Source organism: Leucoraja erinacea, chromosome 21, assembly GCF_028641065.1.
Source record: "Leucoraja erinacea ecotype New England chromosome 21, Leri_hhj_1, whole genome shotgun sequence".
NCBI lineage: Eukaryota > Metazoa > Chordata > Chondrichthyes > Rajiformes > Rajidae > Leucoraja > Leucoraja erinaceus.
This window is the reverse complement of record NC_073397.1, coordinates 21,286,750-21,307,120: the sequence shown is the minus strand read 5'-3', so window position 1 is coordinate 21,307,120 and position 20,371 is coordinate 21,286,750. Positions and strand designations below refer to the sequence as shown.

The 20,371-nt window shown below is 40.0% G+C and overlaps 1 protein-coding gene across 2 annotated transcripts; it reads right to left on the bottom strand.

Moving 5' to 3' along the window:
- Positions 1-1,494: 1,494 nt before the first annotated feature.
- LOC129707389 (troponin C, skeletal muscle-like) lies at positions 1,495-13,171 on the bottom strand. Of its 2 annotated transcripts, none has more exons than XM_055652385.1 (6): positions 13,077-13,171; positions 6,384-6,441; positions 4,686-4,829; positions 4,482-4,596; positions 2,091-2,227; positions 1,495-1,965 (listed from the first exon to the last, which is right to left on the bottom strand). In XM_055652385.1, the coding sequence occupies exons 1-6, from the start codon at positions 13,077-13,079 to the stop codon at positions 1,934-1,936; spliced, it is 489 nt and encodes a 162-aa protein (XP_055508360.1). In that variant the 5' UTR covers positions 13,080-13,171; the 3' UTR covers positions 1,495-1,933. The 2 variants fall into 2 exon arrangements, with proteins under 2 accessions (XP_055508360.1, XP_055508361.1); XM_055652386.1 differs by lacking the exon at positions 13,077-13,171 and adding an exon at positions 10,597-10,750.
- Positions 13,172-20,371: the final 7,200 nt, after the last annotated feature.

The window sequence follows — 20,371 nt, the reverse complement described above, 5'->3', positions numbered from 1 at the left end:
CTGAGGAAGCAAGGGTCCTCATCAATGGAGCTGCTGCAGAGATGGTCAACAGCTTTACGTTCCTAGGCATCCATATCACCAGCAACCTAACCTTGTTCCTTCATACTGATGTGGTGATCAAGGAAGTTTTATTAAGCATATTTATTTTTGGGGGCATTTAAGGATGCTCTTGTACTTTTACAGATGTGTTATAGAAAGTATTGTAATGCGATGCACCGAAACCTGGCATGGCATTTGCTCTGCTCCTGACCACAAGAACCTTCAGAGTGGTGATCATAGCCCTTTCCATCACTGGCTCTTTGGTCAGTCCATCTTCATGGTGCATTGCAACAGGAAGTATCTCCAAGGATACCCGATACCCTGGCCATTCCTTATTCTCTCTACTACCCTCTCCGAGAAAATACATGAACTCAAAATCTGAGACATCTGAACTTAAGAACAGTTTCTTCCCCAATGTTATCAGATACCTGAACCAAACACCATTTCCACACTCTCTTCCTTGAGGTGCTGCAAGAAGTACTTGATCTTAACTATCGCATTTGGATATTCAGTAATTGCACTTTGGTATTCAGACCACTGTACAAACTTTGCACCATTTGTTTTTTTGCGTTCATCATTGTATTTGTTCTTGGATGTATCATTACCATGTATAATTTTTTCTCTATTAGCTTCATTCAAACAACAATTTCATTGCACCCTGATGAATATGACAATAAACTAATTTGAATCTTATGACCTCCTTCAGATATGGGGGGTGGAGATGACCGAGTTCACACTCTTTGAGAGAAGCAACTTTTACTTTTTGAGTTGGCCTCAGCCGTGTATGCTGAGACCCTAACCACAGGACAGCCTTCTGACAAAAGGCCCGTGGAACTTTTGTTAAATTTCTTCAGTTGAAAATATTCAAATATATTTAAATAATGAATAAAATTAATTAATAAATATAACAAAATATTTTAATTAAAAAATAATGAAAGCAAATAATTAAAATAAGTAAGCTATTTACATTTTACAGGTTCAATTGAATGGGGTTGCAGTTCTTAAACACGGGTAACCATGGCACTGCATAGATTCTCACCTTGACACATCAATGATCCAGTTAGTGGTGGAACTAGTCATTAGTCCAGAAGTAGAGCAGAAGGTCAGATGTCCTTACGTTTGATATGTGTTGACAGCCGGCTACGGGTAGACTCAATCTTAATGGATAAGTTCAAATTTATTAACTTTCAACCAAATGTTTTCAGTACACACACCTTTAGAGTACCATTTTTTCTACTTCAAAATTGAATTGAATGCCGAACACTTTGTCATAAGCACTTGAACAAACGTTCATAAATACTGGAATAGTGTTCTACAGTCTGTGAAATACCAAGAGCAGGTTACCGAGACGTCTGGAAAGTTGCAATTGAACTTCAACACCTCTTGATAATTGAGAATAGTCACCTGGAAAATGTTAAGCATATTATGCATTCAATAAATGTGACAACAACTGACTCCAAAAATTGACATTAGCTTTATTAGGAAACAGCTTGGAATATATGGTACTTTGTTCTAGGTTGCTGGAAAAATCATTAAGAGTTTCATACATAGAATTTTGTTCCTTCCCATGTATGGTCGAATTGCAATAACTATACTAGCAATCTTGATGTATAGCATTAGTCATGTCGAATAGACTTTGCATTCAATGCAGTGATCACGTTCCTTTCTGATGTCTAATCAATTAGCTGCAGTAGGACATGAAAAATGTGGTAAGAGGTGCAGCATAATGAACTATTCGTTGCAATTTATTTTATGATTAATGTTTATGATCTTGAGGCAAGGCCAAGCCAAAAACAAAAAGAAGTAATAGATTTTCATTATGAGATAAAAGGTGACATTTTAAAAGGTTCCTTAAGAAATGAGATGCCGACAGTTGTTGAGGAATGTTGGTCATTTACTGGACATTTTCCATCATCTTCAACCATTCTGGAAAGAACAGAAAGAAAGATAAAAGGTGTGTTTAAAAAATGCTTAATTTACATAGTAGAAAGAAAATAAATCTTTCAGCCAGAATTTTATTCATTCCATATCATTTTGATAATTGTACACACCGTCAAAGTCTAGTTTTCCATCGTTGTTTTTGTCGCCCTCCTTCATGAGCTCATCAATTTCATCTTCTGTAACTTTTTCTCCAGCACTCATTATTATAGCTTTAAGCTCATCCCGCTCGATGAAACCATCAGCATTCCTGTGCACAAGATAAGTGTGTTAGCATGGATTAAGGCTGGTTGTTATGGAAAAGAGTCTCAATAAATAAGTCATTTGCTCCAAAGAATGCACATCCAACTTGTTTAGGTGTTTGTGATAGCACGACCCTCTCATCCAAGCAACTAACCTCATGAATCTCTTCTGGACTACTTCCAATGCAAGTATTGTCTTTCTTAAATAAGAAACCAAAGACGGCTAGAGGGGTATAATTAGTGGTGCCCAAGGTACTATTATTGGCTCACAATTATTTGCTATCTATATTAATGACGAGGAGCAGTAAAGGGTTAGATATCCAAGTATTCTAAGCACATGAAAATAGGTGGAAGGGTATGTTATAATGAGGATATTTGGACCCTGCAGCAGGATATAGAAAGATTGAGTGAGTGAAAATCTGGCAATTGGAGTTTAATTGAAGAAAGTGTGAGATCATGCACTTTGCGAAAAGGAATCAAAAGGAAAATTATTATCTAAATGCAGAGGATTCAAAATAATGCAATTTAGGTTTCTCATGCATGAATCACAAAATATTAGCAGGCAGGTTCAACTGGAACTTGGGTATGTGACTTTTATGCAAGAAGGTTGGTGTAGAGAAGCATTGTAACTAATGTAAAGCATGTTGGTGAGGCCACACCTGGAACACTATATACAGTTTTAGTCCCTTACTTAAGAAAGAGGATACTCACATTGGCAGTAGTTCACAAGAGATTTACTAGGTTAGTTCCCCAGAGGAAAGGATCATCCTTTGGAAAACAGCTAAAGAAGTTGAATATTCTCTGGAGTTTAAGAGAATGAGGGGTAGGCTTACTGAAACATAAGATCCAAAGGAGGCATTTACAGGGTACATGATGTTTTCGCTCATAAGAGGGTCGTGGATTAGCAGACATGGTTAGCGGATAAGGAAATAGTCATTTGAACTGAGATATATTGGAATTCCTCCTTCAGTTAGTCTCTGGAATTCTCTATCCTGGAGAATTGTAAGGGATCTATCTCTGGGGAGATTCAAAGAGGAGCTACATATATTTTTTGAAAGAATGGGGAATCGAGAACTATAGAGAACTGGAATAGATGTGCTTAAACCTAGGGCATATTGGTCATAATGATATTGAAGGTCGAGTGGCCTGAAGGGGCTGATTTTACAATGTTATTTGCCTTGGAAGTTAGCAGATGAGAAAAGACCCAGGTCTTCTCACTTGAGCTCTAGTAATCACATGACACTGATAACAGTCTATGGTTAAGCATATTAATATTTTTTACCTATTATTCTGCAACTAAACCTAGACATTTTTACTAACATAGTCCACTAATCCAGAGCTTGGAAACTATAGATTTAAAGGCAATGTTACTTCCATGCATGTTACATTTGTTATATCATGCTGGAAGTTATTGAAATTGGTAATCCCAAAATGTTATGCCATTGAACATAGCACCCACATTCTTGGTATTTCACATGGTTATTGTTGAAGGATTGATGAATATATGATGAATACTGATAACCCATTTGTTAGCTTTAGGGCAGTAGAAAATCTATCTCGATGATGGAAATGTAAAATAAGTCATAAATTGCTGGATATGTTGGAAACCGAAAAATCATTAAGTCTCTCAATTGTCTCACATAATATGTCCTTTTCCAGCTATGTCATAAATCAGAGTCCACCAGCCTTCAATTCCTGGGGCACCAGCTGTTCCCCAGAACAATAGCAATCTAGCAACCTATCAATCCAATCCTCACTGGTTATAGTCAATTCTGAAAGCCCCTTCATTCATTCTGTTTTTTGATGGAGGGATGTTTTAAAATGTTCCCAACAATTCATAACATATCTGAATCAGTAATGCAGAGTAATGGAAATGTGAATTTATACGTGGCTCTGAAAGTTTCATGTTATTCACACATGCAATCCATGGAGGAGAAGCTTGCACATATAGCATAAGATATTTGTCATTGAGCTTTAATAAGATTTTGGATGCAACAAAGGCACTTCCAGATCAATGTGGGCCTATCAGTTTTCAAAGATCAGGTAAAATACCAATTCTCATATTGGTCTGGACCCACATGATTGATGAGGCCAATATGTTTTCTCTCAGTTACTTGTAACTTTCCTTTTCTCCCAGTGACCACAGGCCAACATATTTCTCTTCTTGGCCAGAGAAGCAACAAGGAATTTAGAAATCTAAATATTCTACTAAAATTAGGATTGTTTTTTTAATCTACCTGGGAATTAAAAAGTCAAACTCACTGATCAAATATGCGAAAGAATTCTGCCAACTCTTCTTCAGATTTGCCTTTTGCTTCCTCTTTCATTTGGCGCACCATCATCACCAAGAACTCTTCAAAGTCGATGGTACCGCTTCCTGAGATAAATAAGCAATTATAGTAAAACGACTTGAAGAAAAAGAGCACATTTGCAAGTGCTAGGTGCTATTAACAATTGCAATCTTACCATCTTCATCCACTTCCTCAATAATGGCATCTAATTCTTCTCTGGTCGGAGTTTGCCCCAGGATTTTCATGACTTGTCCCAACTCCTTGGTGCTAATGTCACCACCACCATCAATATCAAACATGTCGAATGCGGCCTTAAACTCTGGAGAGAAATACAAATAATTGGATCACATCATTTGCTTTGTTCGAAAGGATTATTGAGCACAGCGGAGACACGAGATAATGCACATGCTTAGATCTGGTGCAAAAAAAACCCAAACTCAGTGAGTCAAGCAGCTGAAGCAGAGAGATAGAAGCAAAGAAGTCGATGTTTTGGGTTGCATCAGGACTGACGATGTAAAGGGAGATGACCGACCACTCTAGGAATGCACATTCTTGCACATTTTGCATGTGCTGAAAATGTATGCCAATTTTAAAAGTCATCTGTATCAACATGCCTCATTTATATTATCCTCAAATGTGAAATTTTGAATGTTCAGTAATTAAATTGGATCTCTTTCTCTTGGTGCCTCATTCAGGAAGGTGTCAAGATAACTACATTGTGTCAAGCTCTTTAATACAACTAACTGGTCATGAGTAGTCTCATCTGACTTTTGGTTTCAGACACCAAATTTGTAACTTTCCATGATTTCCATGGGCAATTGATGGTTCTAAAAATCTCTCCATCAACTCATTGAATAACAAGTATATCTGAGCCTATCTCTATAAATGAAATCATAAAGCATCTTTGATTTGAAATTTTCTTGCGACAATTAAAACAAACATTGACTTTGTTACTCTCTTACAGATGCTGCCTGATTACTGAGTACTTAGAATATTTTATGGTATAAAAATCATTGTTTTCTTCTATCATTGTGTGGTGGCATTTTACACCTACTCTCAATTTCATCTGTTTTGTTTCCCTGAGAAACAGCTCTCTTCACTCTGCCTGAAGACCAAAACTCTCAAGGTTGGTCATGGGCTTCATGACTCCTAATATATCCAATGTGAGTCCGAACTGCAACTTTGAATTATTCCCATTGTAACTGTTGTAGGGTTTAACTAGACAACCCTAAGCACTAACCTATAATTCTTACATCTTATATCTATATTCTTGTCTATTTGCTTCCAATATGCAAGTTGAAGTAACTGTGACTTGCCCTACTGCCAACAGTATACAGCTACTTGATGCCTTCATTATTTAAAGCCTATTTTTTAATATTTAATTGTTGCCTGTATTATGTATATACCCTTGTGGACTCATCTTAAAATAATATATATATTAATATATTAAAAACACCTGAGGCTCCAAGAGGCATCCTTCGGATGCACACAAACAACATTTCACACATGATTAAATCATTTCATACATGTTATATTGATTTACATAACTACAGCCTACAGGTCAGAAGTGTGTACCTAGAATCTTTTACGAGATAACCCATCCACTAGACATTCCCTCTGAGAGTTCAGCATTCTTTCAGTACTGTACTGAGGTGGAGCCTAAGGCCACATCCTTCTGACTGATGATGAAAATGCTATCCATAGTCTGAAGCAAAAGGTTCAAGATTTTAATGCACTAATTCCAACAATTCTGAGAACATGCAACACCGCATGAAGTGTGATTCACAGCATCCAACCTGAAAGTGAAATATGTACTCTTACTCTTGAATTGTTATTAAAATATTTAGCCAACTTTAATTTATCTTCCACTCACCAGCGATCATTTCCTCGCTGAGGTAAGACCTCGCATCTGCTTGTTGTTCTGTCATTGGCTGAAAGAGAAGAGAAACGTTTTAAAAACATTGTCTACATAGTGTACCTTGAGATATGCATACTCGATTCAGAGCTGAGCTAGAAATAATATGTACAGTGATTTTCCAAGTAAGATAAAAACAAATCAACACAACTGATGCATTGCTTTTTAAACGTGTGTTCTGATACCAATGTGAAGTTTCGGAAGTGTTTCGGAGGCCAGGAGCAGCACAGCTGTGCAGTCAATACAGCCACTACGTCACGGCGAGAGATCTGGATTCACTCCTGACCTTTGATATTGTTTGTGTGGAGTTTGGATGTTCTTGCAGTTACTATATGGGTTTCATCCCATTTTCCTCACAAATTCCAAAGATATAAGGGTTGATAGTTTAACTAGCCGCTGTAAATTGTTCCTAATTCATGGGTGAGTGGTAGAATTTAGGGGAGAGTTGATGACAATATGCAAAGAATTAGAATAATTTAGTTTAGTTTAGAAAAACAGCATGGAAACAGGCCCTTCAGCAAGTCCACGCTGACATTCGATCACCCATTTCCAATAGTTCTATGTTATTCCACTTTCGCATCCACTCCCTACACATAGTCCAATTAACCTTTAAACCCACAAGTCTTTGGGATGCAGGAAGAAACCCGAGCATCTGAAGGATATTCACACAGTCACAAGGAGAACGTGTAAACTCAACACAGACAGGATCGAATCCCGGGTTTCTGGTGCTGTGAGGCAGCAGCTCTTATCAGCTGCACCACTGTGCCATCTTTAAGCAATGGGATTGGTGTAAATGCCTGGTTGGTGATTAGCATGAACTCGGTGGGCCAGACTGCCTGTTCCTGTGCTTTATGACACTGGGACAAAGATACATTTATGCTCAATTCTGGTGGATCGAATATCCATTAAACATCTATGTTGACCTTTATTCTACTCCTTTGCCTCAGGTTGCTCTAATGCCATTTAACTCTATGCTCTCATAGAAAAGAAACAAATGATTGCATGAAGCCACATTGAACAATCTAATAGGAGGTGATCTCTTGAACCTAGGTTTATCCAGTAATAAAAGTTATCTGGTCATGCTCCTCTTCACAGCAAGAGTCTGCCGAAGTCAGATGAAGTTCTTTGGCTGATGTCCTCCCAAAATATTCAACTATTGTTTTCCATGGTTCAGATGCTGATGAGACCCAATGTGCTGTTTTAGTATCTTATCTTTTTTTTTTTAGCTTCCAGTATGGATGGAACAATCGTTCAATCCTTCAAGGTAAATGCAAATAAACCTATCATTTAGATTAAGGTTGATGTGCATCTCAACAGGTTTCCTTTTCATCTGAGTGACAATTCATGTGAATTTTGAACTCTGTATTCTGCCAGCTACTGCCTGCAATTCACTCTAATCCTTAAACTATATCCAAATGGACATAACATTCTTCTGTTTACCCTGTTTAAACCAGTTATGATCTCATGCCCCTCTATCAAACCTTCTCTAACCTTCCTTATTTCATGCTGACAGACGTACAGTTATGTAGGTTAATTGTCTTGGTGAATGTGTAAAATTGTCCCTAGTGTGTGTAGGATAGTGTTAATGTGCGGGGATCGTTGGTCAGTGCAGACTCTGTGGGCCGAAGGGCCTGTTTCCGCGCTGTATCTCTAAACTTAAATCTAACCCTAAACAGCCCAGCTTTCCTAGCCTAATCTTGTGGCCGAACATGAAAAATAAAAATCTGTGGATGCTGGGCATCTGAAACAAAAGAGCAGGAAACACTCAGCAGATCAGGCAGCACCTGTGGAGAGAAACAGTCAACAGTACAGGTTGATTAACCTTTATAAGGACTAATGACCAGAAAACATATCTTTGTTTCTCTTTTCACAGATGCTGCCAAATCTATTGAGTATTTCCAATACTGACTGGTCATGCTACACTGAAAACACTTGTTTCTAGAACTGATTGAATGAGTTTTTTTGCAGTTCGGTTTCAGAATTGGGCACAATTCTCCATTTGTAACAGCCAATTTGCAGGCAAATTCAATATACCTTCAAATTGTTAGTAACTCAATGCTTTGATGCATGACTCTCAGAATCCATATATAAAACTAATTACTCAATCAACCTACCTTGGTCTATACCAGATCCTATACAGAAGAACCTGACTATATTGACTCTCCTTTTTGTATCTGTTAAAGCGTATCACTTTACACTTATGTATCACATTTTAATTGCCGTTTATCTGTCTATGGCCCTTTGCAACATATTACTATCTCCCTCCTTATTCATCACTTTTCTTACTTTTGTGTCATCTGCAAATTTGAACATTTTCCTCTGCCACTCGTCCCTAAGTCAATAGTAGATATGAGATATGCTCCCAAGATTGATCACTGGGGAACACGTCTGTCCACCATTGTCATGTCTGAAAAACAATGTACCACCACATTTTGCTTTGTTCATCAATCTTGGAATCCCTAATTCTATCGAGTCCATAATTCCACAGGGCTCATATCTGCTAACCAATCTTTTATATAGGAATGTCTTCTAAATATTTATGTGGACGCACCAACTGCAATTCCTTCATGATATATCGTTCTTGCATCTTCAAATAAGAAAATCAATCTGGTTACTCCAATGAGAATAATTTTAACAAATCTGGATGTTTGTCTCCTCAAAATGTTTTGAGTCAATTATTTTAATTCCCAGATTACTGTTAATGTTTACCTATTGTTTGAACGCATGTTTAATAGGAGTTGGCAGTGTCGCGGTAAGTTGGTAGTTCTGAATGTCATGTGATGTTCCTGAAGCACTGCAGTTTATTTCCCTGGCATGTTTAATTTTGAAACGATATTCTGTACTTTCTCAGAAAAGCAAATTCTCCTTTGCAAGACCTACATAGTACCTGGCATATTCATGTGCCAAAAAAGCCAATGAGTATGCCACATTTATGGTTTATAGCCCAGGACTGGTTTCTTACTGCCAAGCAAATTCAATACAAGGCAGTGAATCCCATAATCTATCAGATCACTGCTCAATCTTAGATCAGTATCTGCTGCAGCCAAGGAGCCTCTGCTTCTATAAATGGTAGTTCTCACAGCAGAGTCTGCGACTAAATTTAGCATAGGGCATGGCAGTACATCTTATAACCTTTTAAAGATTCTCCCTTCCACCTTTCAGACACACCAGAGAACGGTTAGCTGCTGCTTCTTCTATTACATTTGGCCTAATTCCAATGCAATGTATAATGCTCTTGGTGGTCTGCACGTAAAAGAGATCAATAAAAATAATCCAATAACCGAATGAGTGCTTTTTAAATTGCAATCGCTTCAGCGATCCAATGTATAATACATAATTTAAGGACTATGAACACCGACGATGTTTAATGCCATTCTCACGATGCCAAAGGAAATAAAGACGCCATGCTTAACGCAATAAACAGGTGTGCAGGTGCTGAAAGCGAGCAATTCGTAACGGTGGATGCCTGATCAGAATGAAGCAACGGTATGTGGTATAGTCGGCATCAAAGTGTGTCCCTTCATTTTAAATAAACTGACTGATCTGTGCATTAGTACCAGTTAACCATTTAGTTTCTCACGCCCTTGAGTACTTTCCGGACAAGTAACTATTTATCTCATTTCTGAAAAAGCGCCACACAAATCAGTTACGCAGTGAGGAAGAGAATGAATTATTAATCTGAAAATAATTTGATGGATAAATTAATCATAAATATATTCACTGTCTGAATATAAAATTACAAATTCATATTGCCAATGCACGGTACCAGGCAAAGCATACTTCCTTGAACTTGAATTTCAAGATTGCAATCCACTTGAAATAAACTTCAGAGAATTTGTTGAAGATTGAAAACCAGTGCTTCTTGCCGACGACTTTGTTTAATGTACACCTTACACACCACGCAAACTGTATATCCAATGAACGTCTACGAATTCAGCACATAAATCCCAAAGTACACAAGGCTTTCCCGTCTTGAGGTTGCTTCTAGGCAATCAGAATATGCCCGGGTGATCCGTTACTTATCTGACCAAAGGACGATTTGCGTTGCTGTTATATTGATGTACGTAGAAAACAACATCAAATGTGTAGATTTCATCAATAAGATGTTGAGATAAAACCCTCCCAAGTTATTCCAACCCTAGATTATTACGAACAGAGAGTGTTTTCTTACCTCAGCCTTTATTTTTTCACAACCTCTACTTCTGACTTCGGCAGCAGCAACAATATGAATGTCACTTGGTCTGTAAATGTACCTTGGTGAAATAGCCGACGTCGGCTTTCTTCAACAGCAAATCAGCTCAGGGTAAGAATAAAATATTGCGCTGACTACGCAGTAAAATTGCAGGAAGCAAAGTGTGGAACTGAGAACTTCCGGATCATCCCGCAATAATTTACGATATGTCGATTGAGATGCAATGTTAGCCCCCTCCCCTTGTCGAGAAACCTGCCTCGTTTTACGCAGCTATTCGATTCTCGATTGATTGAAATCCGTGGGCGTTTATGTTGAGCGGTTGCAAACCTATTGCTGGGAGTTTCCACCTGGTCAGTTGGGTTGAAAGCACTTCATCATTGCCCATTAACAATGCTTCACTGCCCAATGAACAATATACATGGCTCATGTTATTCATTCGGTGTCTAATATTTGAAAGTGACCAGCAATTGTATGTTTAAGAAAGAACTGCAGATGCTGGAAAAATTGATGGTAGATAAAATTGCTGGAGAAACTCAGCGGGCGAGGCAGCATCTATGGAGCGAAGGAAAGTGTGACGTTTTAGGTCGAGATATGTCGATATAGACAGGTACATGATGGGTCATCATGTGAAGTGGGCCGAACTACCCGTTTCTGTACTTTACGATCTATCAAATACATTTTGTCGGAATACGCTCAAGAGTGGTCCAAATGAAAATATTTAATAACAGTTGTGTAAGTGAGAAATCCGCCAATAGTTTACTTTGAAGGCATAAGAAACTGCAGATGCTGGAATCTTGAGCAAAACACGAAGTGCTGAAGCGACTCAGCGGGTCAAGAAGCATTTGTGGAGGGAATGGACAGTCGACGTATCGGTCTGGGCCTGAAGAAGGACCCTGATCCGAAATGTTACTACCCATTCCCTCCACAGGTACTGCCCGACCCTCAGAGTTCCTCCAGCAATAATTTACAATGATTTGTTTCAGTTGCATGGCAATATGAAAGGCAATAAAGTCTACAAATCAGACGATTCCGAGTCGACGATTCACTGGGTGGCAGTAGATATCACAAACTCAAGTGATTGACTTAGCAGGACGGTCTTGCAATGAAATAATATATCATATATTTTTAACTGGAAGAATTAATCGACTCCATATAGGGGATATTCAGCCGGGCAGTGACACTCCTCCAGCAGAGGTTTAAATTAGTGATGAGACAGCCGGCAGTTTGAAATGATCAGCAAATTCGGTTATACGTTGTCTGACTTCATTGGCCATAGCCCAGATCTAAGACTTTATCCCGTCAATAAAGCAATTATTATTTTTGCGCCTATTTCTTTTTCTCTCAATCCATAAAAAGGATTGTCAATATTTTTAGCGGAGTTGTAACTCATAACTCTGCAGCATTATTTAATCTCATTTGGGGAGAACGGAATAAAATTAAGACAGGTGAATTTTGAAATTGGACAGTTAAAACATACAACAACATTTCCACAATACAAACTGGTTCAGCGTCTTGCGCTTTTCCTGCCAACATTTCGAAATCTGCGAGCCCATTAAAGGAGGCGAAGGCGGAAAACTCCAAACTCCCAGATGAGCGACTCTCTCAACGCAGAAACTTTAGTCATCGGAATGTGCCTCGTAAGTGAAGGCGCCGTCCTATTCACTCTATTTATAACGCGAGACCGCGACTTTTCTCTGCTTCGGTTGCTCTTGCATGCACAACTGTCGGGCTGGAGCTCTTGAACAAGTCACAGTGCAAAGACTCAGAGCAAATGGGGGAAATTTCTGATTATCTTTTTTTTATTTTTTCAAATTTATCATGCTGTTAGGGCTTTGAAATGTTGACTTTGGAGGCTGTACCAAGCTGAAGAATTTGTTTTCTCTTATGGCAGTTTCCTATGTAACTCAAGTTGTCTGAAAAAAGATTTAAATAAATTTCATTTTAATCCTAGATGGCTATACTCTTAAATGTGTCTACTCTTATGTAATTTGCAAATTTTACAAACATCCTGCATATCCAGTTTGCTTTTCCCTAAAAACAATGAAGGCTACTCAGGTGAAAACCAGCCGTCGTCTCTGCCAATTTGTCATCAGACGGTTCTACAGAACCTGATTTCAGGTAATACTAATTTCTTCATGTCGTGATAAGCGCCAGACGCCCGTGGCTGTTTATTGCCTTCAAATCCCCTTTTCGGTTGCTTGTCCGAATTGAATGCCGAATAATTCCTTTCTGTTGATAATTTTCTATTTGAAATAGCTTTGAAAATAGCTTTGCAATACTATTTGAATACTTCCGCTTGTGCATAGTCACGTCCCTTTCAGTATTTAAAATATATATTTATAACTGTATATTATATATACGACACAGGAGCTATTTCTTACACCCTGGGTGAGATTAGCATGATGCTGAAAGTAATGAAACAACACACTGGAAACATTAATTTAATGACTTTTGCTTACCATTGTCCTGGTTTACTAAGGCGGCACAGAATCTCAGATAAAATGAAACTCCTCTTCTCCACAATTCCCACTTGAAAGCTAGTCTTTTTTGGGCTCAGCTTTTAACTTGCCCATTTTCTTTAATTAGCCGAATGCCCAGTGAGCTTTCAGGATCTGTGATCTTGTTTTCTGAAAAGCCAATAGTGAGATTGTCACTCGGGCACGTGTTCCCTTTTTACAACCAAATGAGGGAGGGCTCTGTGTAAAAAAAATTATACAAAGTGCCCGATTGAGGCCAAATCCCGGAGCATCTCAGGTATGTGACTGTGTTTCTGAAGAGCCATTCTGCACGCTACTATACGAGTCCAGTTTAACGTTTTATATATCATTCACTGTGTGGCTTGCTTCCCCGTGCATTGTAACGTGCATCATCAGTTGTTAGTATGCATATACTATTGGCGCCGAGAACCATAGATAAACTCATTCTTAAATCCTTTTGTAAAAAAAACAACTTTCTATTCAATCATTCCAGAGATCAACCCCCCCCCCCCCCCCCCCCCCCCCCCCCCCCCCCCCCCCCCCCCCCTCATTGTTCTCCTGGGAACATTGTGAGAACATTTCAGCCAAAATTCTGCCAGAGTTCTGCAGTTGTGTTCCTTTTATGTTTCTGAATAAAAATATAGAATGCTACAACGATTTAATGTCATGGTTAGCACTGCGGCTATTCGCAAAACGGCTCCAATAAATCTCCGTTGCAAACTATACTGAACTCCTTCAGAGCTGTGATATGGTAACATTGGATTGAAAATTGATATGTTTATTGTAAAGCAAACTGCACAATTGCTCGATGTCCATTGAGGATTTGAGATAATATTATTTAACTGGCGGATGCAAGCATTTGCCTCCTTGTCTCAGCGAGGTCTTAAAGAAGAAAGCTCCTTCAGTCGAAACAGGGAATCATACTTTTAACTCAGGGATCAATCACCGAGAACATTGAGAACGGTGCTCTTCAATTTAATGATAAAAATGCTTATATAATTGTGCCTCGGAAATGGTCAATAGTTTTACTGCGGACCAAAAAGCTTACACTTTTCTCAAAATGCATCATTTTCAATCAGGGGATTAAAAACAAAACATGTTTTTAGAACATTCCTTTATTGAGAATAACTATAAAAATTTGGATAAAAATTATCAAACTACAGTGATCTACCATTTAACGAACAAATACCATCTGAAGAAGGGTCTCGACCCGAAACGTCACCCATTTCTTATCTCCAGAGATGCTGCCTGTCCCGCTGAGTTACCCCAGCATTTTGTGCCATACATTTGAATCGCATCACATCTGTATTTTGATGTTGATGCAAAATTAGTACCGCAGTCCCTAAGCACTTTATTTTCTTGTATTATTAATTACGATGCGGGATAATAGATGTCAACAAAGTTAATGATAATTCCCCGGAGGTGAACTATTATCCTGCGGAAAGAATCCTGAACACAATGGAGGTTAATGAAGCAAATGGTATATTCCCCCTTTTCATATATTTCTTCGTTTAAATAACTGATATAATCTTAATTATTATGCGTTTTAAAAATCAAAAGAAATGTCGAATAATGGTTTCTATTTAACTTAATAATTGTTTAATGAATGGAGCTTTATGTGAGAATCAATTGCGGACATTTTTAGAATTCAGATTTGATGTGCTCGTCTGCATTTGTTTACTCATAAGCACACCGTGTTGGATAATGCTGTACCGTTGAATGGGTGTGAAAATGTACCTGAATTTGTATATAGAAACATAGAAAATAGGTGCAGGAGTAGGCCATTCGGCCCTCGAGCCTGCACCGCCATTCAATATGATCATGGCTGATCACCCAACTCAGTATCCTGTACCTGCCTTCTCTCCATGCCCCCTGATCCCTTTAGCCACAAGGGCCACTTCTAACTCCCTCTTAATATGATGGTGACACCTGCATTTTCATGAATGTAACATTATTTGTCCATTCTTAGTGTTTGCTGTGTTCAACATGACCGGGTTTGGCTGTGAGGGTTAAACCTGAATTTGACACTGACATACCTTTATTATCTACGGTAGTTTGAAATCTGTTTCTCCCTTACGAATATCCCGTATGTATTTGCGAAATGTATGCGGGATATTTGAGTGTACCCGAATTCTCTTTGGAGCGAGTATATCGATATTTAGTAAGTAAGTAAGTAAATTTTATTTATATAGCACGTTTAAATCAACGCGTTGAAACCAAAATGCTTTACATAAAATAAATAATTACGTTTCCGTGCATCTCTTATCTCCAGAGATGCTGCCTGTCCCGCTGAGGGACATTTTTGTGTGTTTTTATCTATTCGTGGAGTATATTCGTGCCTTTGTTTCTCTATGGATACACACGGGTATCGCTGTATTTCTATGTGACTTGCGCAGCTGCTCTCTTCTGTTACTGCTATATTAGTATTTGGTTGTAATGGGTGCATTTTTTAAGTGACGGGTGTGCCCACATCATGCGTAGTTGTCTGTAAAGGTTACCCCCATCTGCTTGTGTCGGGTATACGTTTATTTGTGAAGGAAATGCTATAATTTGTCTACAGTGGGAACATGTGTATTTGGCAGTGAGGAAACGAGGAACTGCAGATGCTGGTTTACGAAAAAAATGACACAAAGCGCTGGAGTAACTCAGCCGGCCAGACAGCATCTCTGGAGAGCATGGATAGGCGACTTTCCGGGTCGGGACCCTGCAGTCTGAAGAACTTATTATGCTGGCATATCAGTAATCAATGCATTTCGTTGTCTCTGTACTGGCATATCAGTAATTTTTTATGGGACAGTGATATCCTTATTTCTCTGCGATGTCTACAATGCATCACCTACATTTATATGTTATAAGAATACATGTGTTGCATCCCATTCAAATGTATATATGTTTTATTCCATGTAAAGCCTATTTGTCTCGAGATGTATTGGTCTACGATGCGCACACGTGTGTTTGACGGCACCTTATACAGAAGTCAGATCATTACGTGTAACTGAAATGATCTGTTCCGTGTATATCGGCATTTGAGCACGTTGTGTCTATCTGCAATTATCCTGGGCGAGTATTCTATCACTATCACTACTTTAACAAAGTATACTCGCCCACAGTTACCACAGGGATAACTGGCTTGTGGCGGCCAATCGTTCATAGCGACGTCCTTTTTGATCCTTTGTTGTCGGCTCTTCCTATCATTGTGAAGCAGAATTCACCAAGCGTTGGAGTGTACACCCATTATGTGTTTATCACCAGGACATGCATGTGTTTGACCGGGAACTGTACATCCTTGGCAGATTTACATGTGTGTCTGTTTTAAAAGAATGCCAGTTCACACTCTGAGTTTCAGATCAACCTCCCGTTTAGCAGCAGAGACACGTCAGAATATTAAAAAAAAACTAAGCTGACTTTTAACGTGAGGTCTCCGGCTTAATTAAAACTGAAAACAAAACACGAGTTTATTGATGCATTAGTTTCATGTGCTAAAAGTCATTGAGCTTGAGTAGCAATGTATGGAGTACTGGATGCAATTTTGAAGCCTGTTTTTTTTATTACGGCCAGCTGCCGCGTATGTTGGGTTACTTTTCAAAGCAAACGACCTTGACACGTTTGACAGGACAGGAGGTGAGTGAAAGGGAATCCGTGGAACCAAGAGCCTGACGTTGGACGACAGTTCGATCACTATCACTAGAAGGAGATCATCGATAACTTCCTTCAAACACCCTCAAATAATTTGTTTAACTGACGGCAGCGGATGCCGTACATTCTTAGTGTTTGCTGTGTTCAACATGCCCGGGTTTGTTTGTGAGGGTTATACCTGAATTTGACACTGACATCCCTTTATTATCTACGATAGTTTGAAATCTGTTTCTCCCTTACGAATATCCCGTATACATTTGTGAAACCTCCTTTGTACTTGTCTTTGAGCGTGCCCGAATTCTCTTTGGAGCGAGTATATCGGTATTTAAGGCGCAAGTAAAAGTAGACATTGTCATAAAGGTCTGGGTCAAACATGAGAATTGGTTTAACCGAAGTATCTACACCAGTCCGCCTCTGAGAGACCGTGGACCTTTCAGCTCTTTCAGAGTTTTGTACTTTTATTTAAGACTTTAGGACTCGGCCCTTTTTATAACACATTTAGATTAACATTGTTGACATTCCCTGACAAACAGACATCTATCCTTAAGCTGTAGTTTCACTATACAGGCCACACTTTGGAACAAGTGATAACGTGATCCTCCACCTGAGTCTCACGTCGGCAGATTCATATCTTCCGTCCGCTGATTTTACTGAAATTGTTCAAGCCAGGAAATCCCGCCCGAGGCGCTGCCCATGTGTACATAGTTGTTAATACTATGAGTAGCTATTGATAGTTACAACGGTGGAGCTAATGGTTCACTTTACCCCTCTTCTTGGTATCACACTTCTTGGTTCACTTCGCAGCGAACAATCAGTCTATCAGGGATCCCTATCAGGGGTCAATTGTCCTGATCTTTTCTTGCTTCTTGCTTCCCCCCCCCCCTCCTCCCCCAAACAATCTGATGAAGGGTTAAAGAGGGAACTGCAGATGCTGGAGAATCGAAGGTTACACAGAAAAGCTGGAGAAACTCAGCGGGTGCAGCAGCATCTATGGAGCGAAGGAAATAGGCAACGTTTCGGGCCGAAACCCTTCTTCAGACTGCGTACAGTTGGAGGGCAGGAGGGATCACAGATGGGGGACAGTTAGAGAGGAGGTTGTGAAACTGTCTCCGGAGAGAAGAGGAGAACTTCTTCAAGGTAGGCATATCTTGAAGAGATAACGCAGTAGAGTGTACACAGTGTTAAAGAGGGAACTGCAAGATGCTGGAGAATCGAAGGTTACACAGAAAAGCTGGAGAAACTCAGCGGGTGCAGCAGCATCTATGGAGCGAAGGAAATAGGCAACGTTTCGGGCCGAAACCCTTCTTCAGACTGCGTACAGTTGGAGGGCAGGAGGGATCACAGATGGGGGACAGTTAGAGAGGAGGTTGTGAAACTGTCTCCGGAGAGAAGAGGAGAACTTCTTCAAGGTAGGCATATCTTGAAGAGATAACGCAGTAGAGTGTACACAGTGTTAAAGAGGGAACTGCAGATGCTGGAGAATCGAAGGTTACACAGAAAAGCTGGAGAAACTCAGCGGGTGCAGCAGCATCTATGGAGCGAAGGAAATAGGCAACGTTTAGGCGTACAGTTGGAGGGCAGGAGGGATCACAGATGGGGGACAGTTAGAGAGGAGGTTGTGAAACTGTCTCCGGAGAGAAGAGGAGAACTTCTTCAAGGTAGCTCCATAGATGCTGCTGCACCCGCTGAGTTTCTCCAGCTTTTCTGTGTAACCTTCGATTCTCCAGCATCTGCAGTTCCCTCTTTAACACTGTGTACACTCTACTGCGTTATCTCTTCAAGATATGCCTACCTTGAAGAAGTTCTCCTCTTCTCTCCGGAGACAGTTTCACAACCTCCTCTCTAACTGTCCCCCATCTGTGATCCCTCCTGCCCTCCAACTGTACGCAGTCTGAAGAAGGGTTTCGGCCCGAAACGTTGCCTATTTCCTTCGCTCCATAGATGCTGCTGCACCCGCTGAGTTTCTCCAGCTTTTCTGTGTAACAATCTGATGAAGGGTCCCGACCCGAAACGTCACCTTTCCATTTCCCCAAGTGATGCTGTCTGACAAGTAAATCCAGCATCTTGGGTTCATTTATAGATTTTAATAAACATTCGACTAATTTTCACATTTTTTAATTACATTATCTAAATCACACAATCTGAAAAATAGCCCAAACAAGTGACCTGGATAAGACACCAATATAACGCGCTATTTATCACACGTTCACTATTTCGGGGAGGATGAGATCTCCTTCATTCACAGTTTGATCCGATTCGACGCTGTGAGCTGAATGTGGCCGATTCCTGGGGCCTCAGTCATCAGTCTCCCATCCTCGTGCTGTTTGGAGAGATTGCTGTCCGGATGACTTATACCTACTTTAAACTTCAGTTTTCTTCAATATTACCGAGCTTTGCTTTCCAATGAATAATTCAATATATAATCAATAATACACACAATGGTCTCGTGGATTGAAGATTCCCAATTTTCCACATTGATATAATGCTGGTGACAAGCAACGACTCAACGGACGAGCCCGGGTAGGCAGTATTGCACAAACGGTAGGTTTTGCCAATGCGCTCAGTGGAGTTCACCGCCGCCAATGTACACAGAGACCATTTCTGGGAACGTACGTTGAAGAACTCGCCTAGTTTGTCCTCCTGGGGCGGTTTAAATTTCGGAGGAACCACGCATCCCAACCGACTTGGTTATTTGCGGTTGGAATCAGTTCTCTATTTGGGGCCAATGTTCTTCATTCGCGGACGGGGATGTCACCTTCATCATCTTCGACAGGCGGGACGGCCACTTGCCCCGCCAATGTTTTCGAGAGACAAGTAATTTGTACACAGGAGATTTCACTGTTAAATCTAACCATCTGTTTGTCTGAGTTTCAGAGGCTCAGGTAACAAGCAATTCCTTAAAGCAAGACGATTCTCGTTACATGGTAGAATTTGTTCAAGGAGAAGTACCAATCTATGGTATATTATATTCTTACGACTGCTTTCACTAAGTTTTTATATTAAAAGTGAATCAGGGAGTTGTGGAGGGAATAGTCTCTGTGGAAAGCAACATAAAAGGGGTGGAGATGGGAGGACGTGTCTGTGGTGGGATCCCATTGGCGGTGACGAAAATGTCGGAGACTGATGGGGTGAAAGGTGAGGACAGGGGGACTCTGTCCCTGTTACGACTGGAGGGAGAGGAAGCAACAGCAGAACTACTGAATACAGAGGAGACACTTGTGAGGGCTTCATCTATGATAGAAGGGGAGAACCCCCGTTCCCTTATGAATGAGGACATCTCAGATGTCCGAGTGTAGAACAGCTTATCTTGGAAGTAGAAGCGGGGAGACAGAGGAGTTGGGAGTTGGGGATAGTCTTTGCAAGAGGAAGAAGTGTAGTCCAGATAACTGTGGGAGTCAATATGTTTGTAGGTTTGGAAGATGTAACTAGGAACATGGACAAGGGAGAGCCAGTGGATGTAGTGTACCTGGACTTTCAGAAAGCCTTTGATAAGGTCCCACATAGTGGGTAAAATTAGAGCACATGGTATTGAGAATAGGGCACTGACATGGATAGAAAATTGGTTGGCAGACAGGAAACAACAAGTAGGGATTAACAGGTCCCTTTCAGAATGGCAGGCAGTGACTAATGTGGTACCGCAA

Excerpts from the sequence above, each read along its gene's own strand:
- LOC129707389 (XM_055652385.1), bottom strand. Across the intron at positions 2,228-4,481 it reads TTCTTTCGCATATTTGATCA|GAATGCTGATGGTTTCATCG; the intron begins GTGAGTTTGACT and ends TCTTGTGCACAG. Across the intron at positions 1,966-2,090 it reads TGGAAAACTAGACTTTGACG|AATGGTTGAAGATGATGGAA; the intron begins GTGTGTACAATT and ends TGTTCTTTCCAG.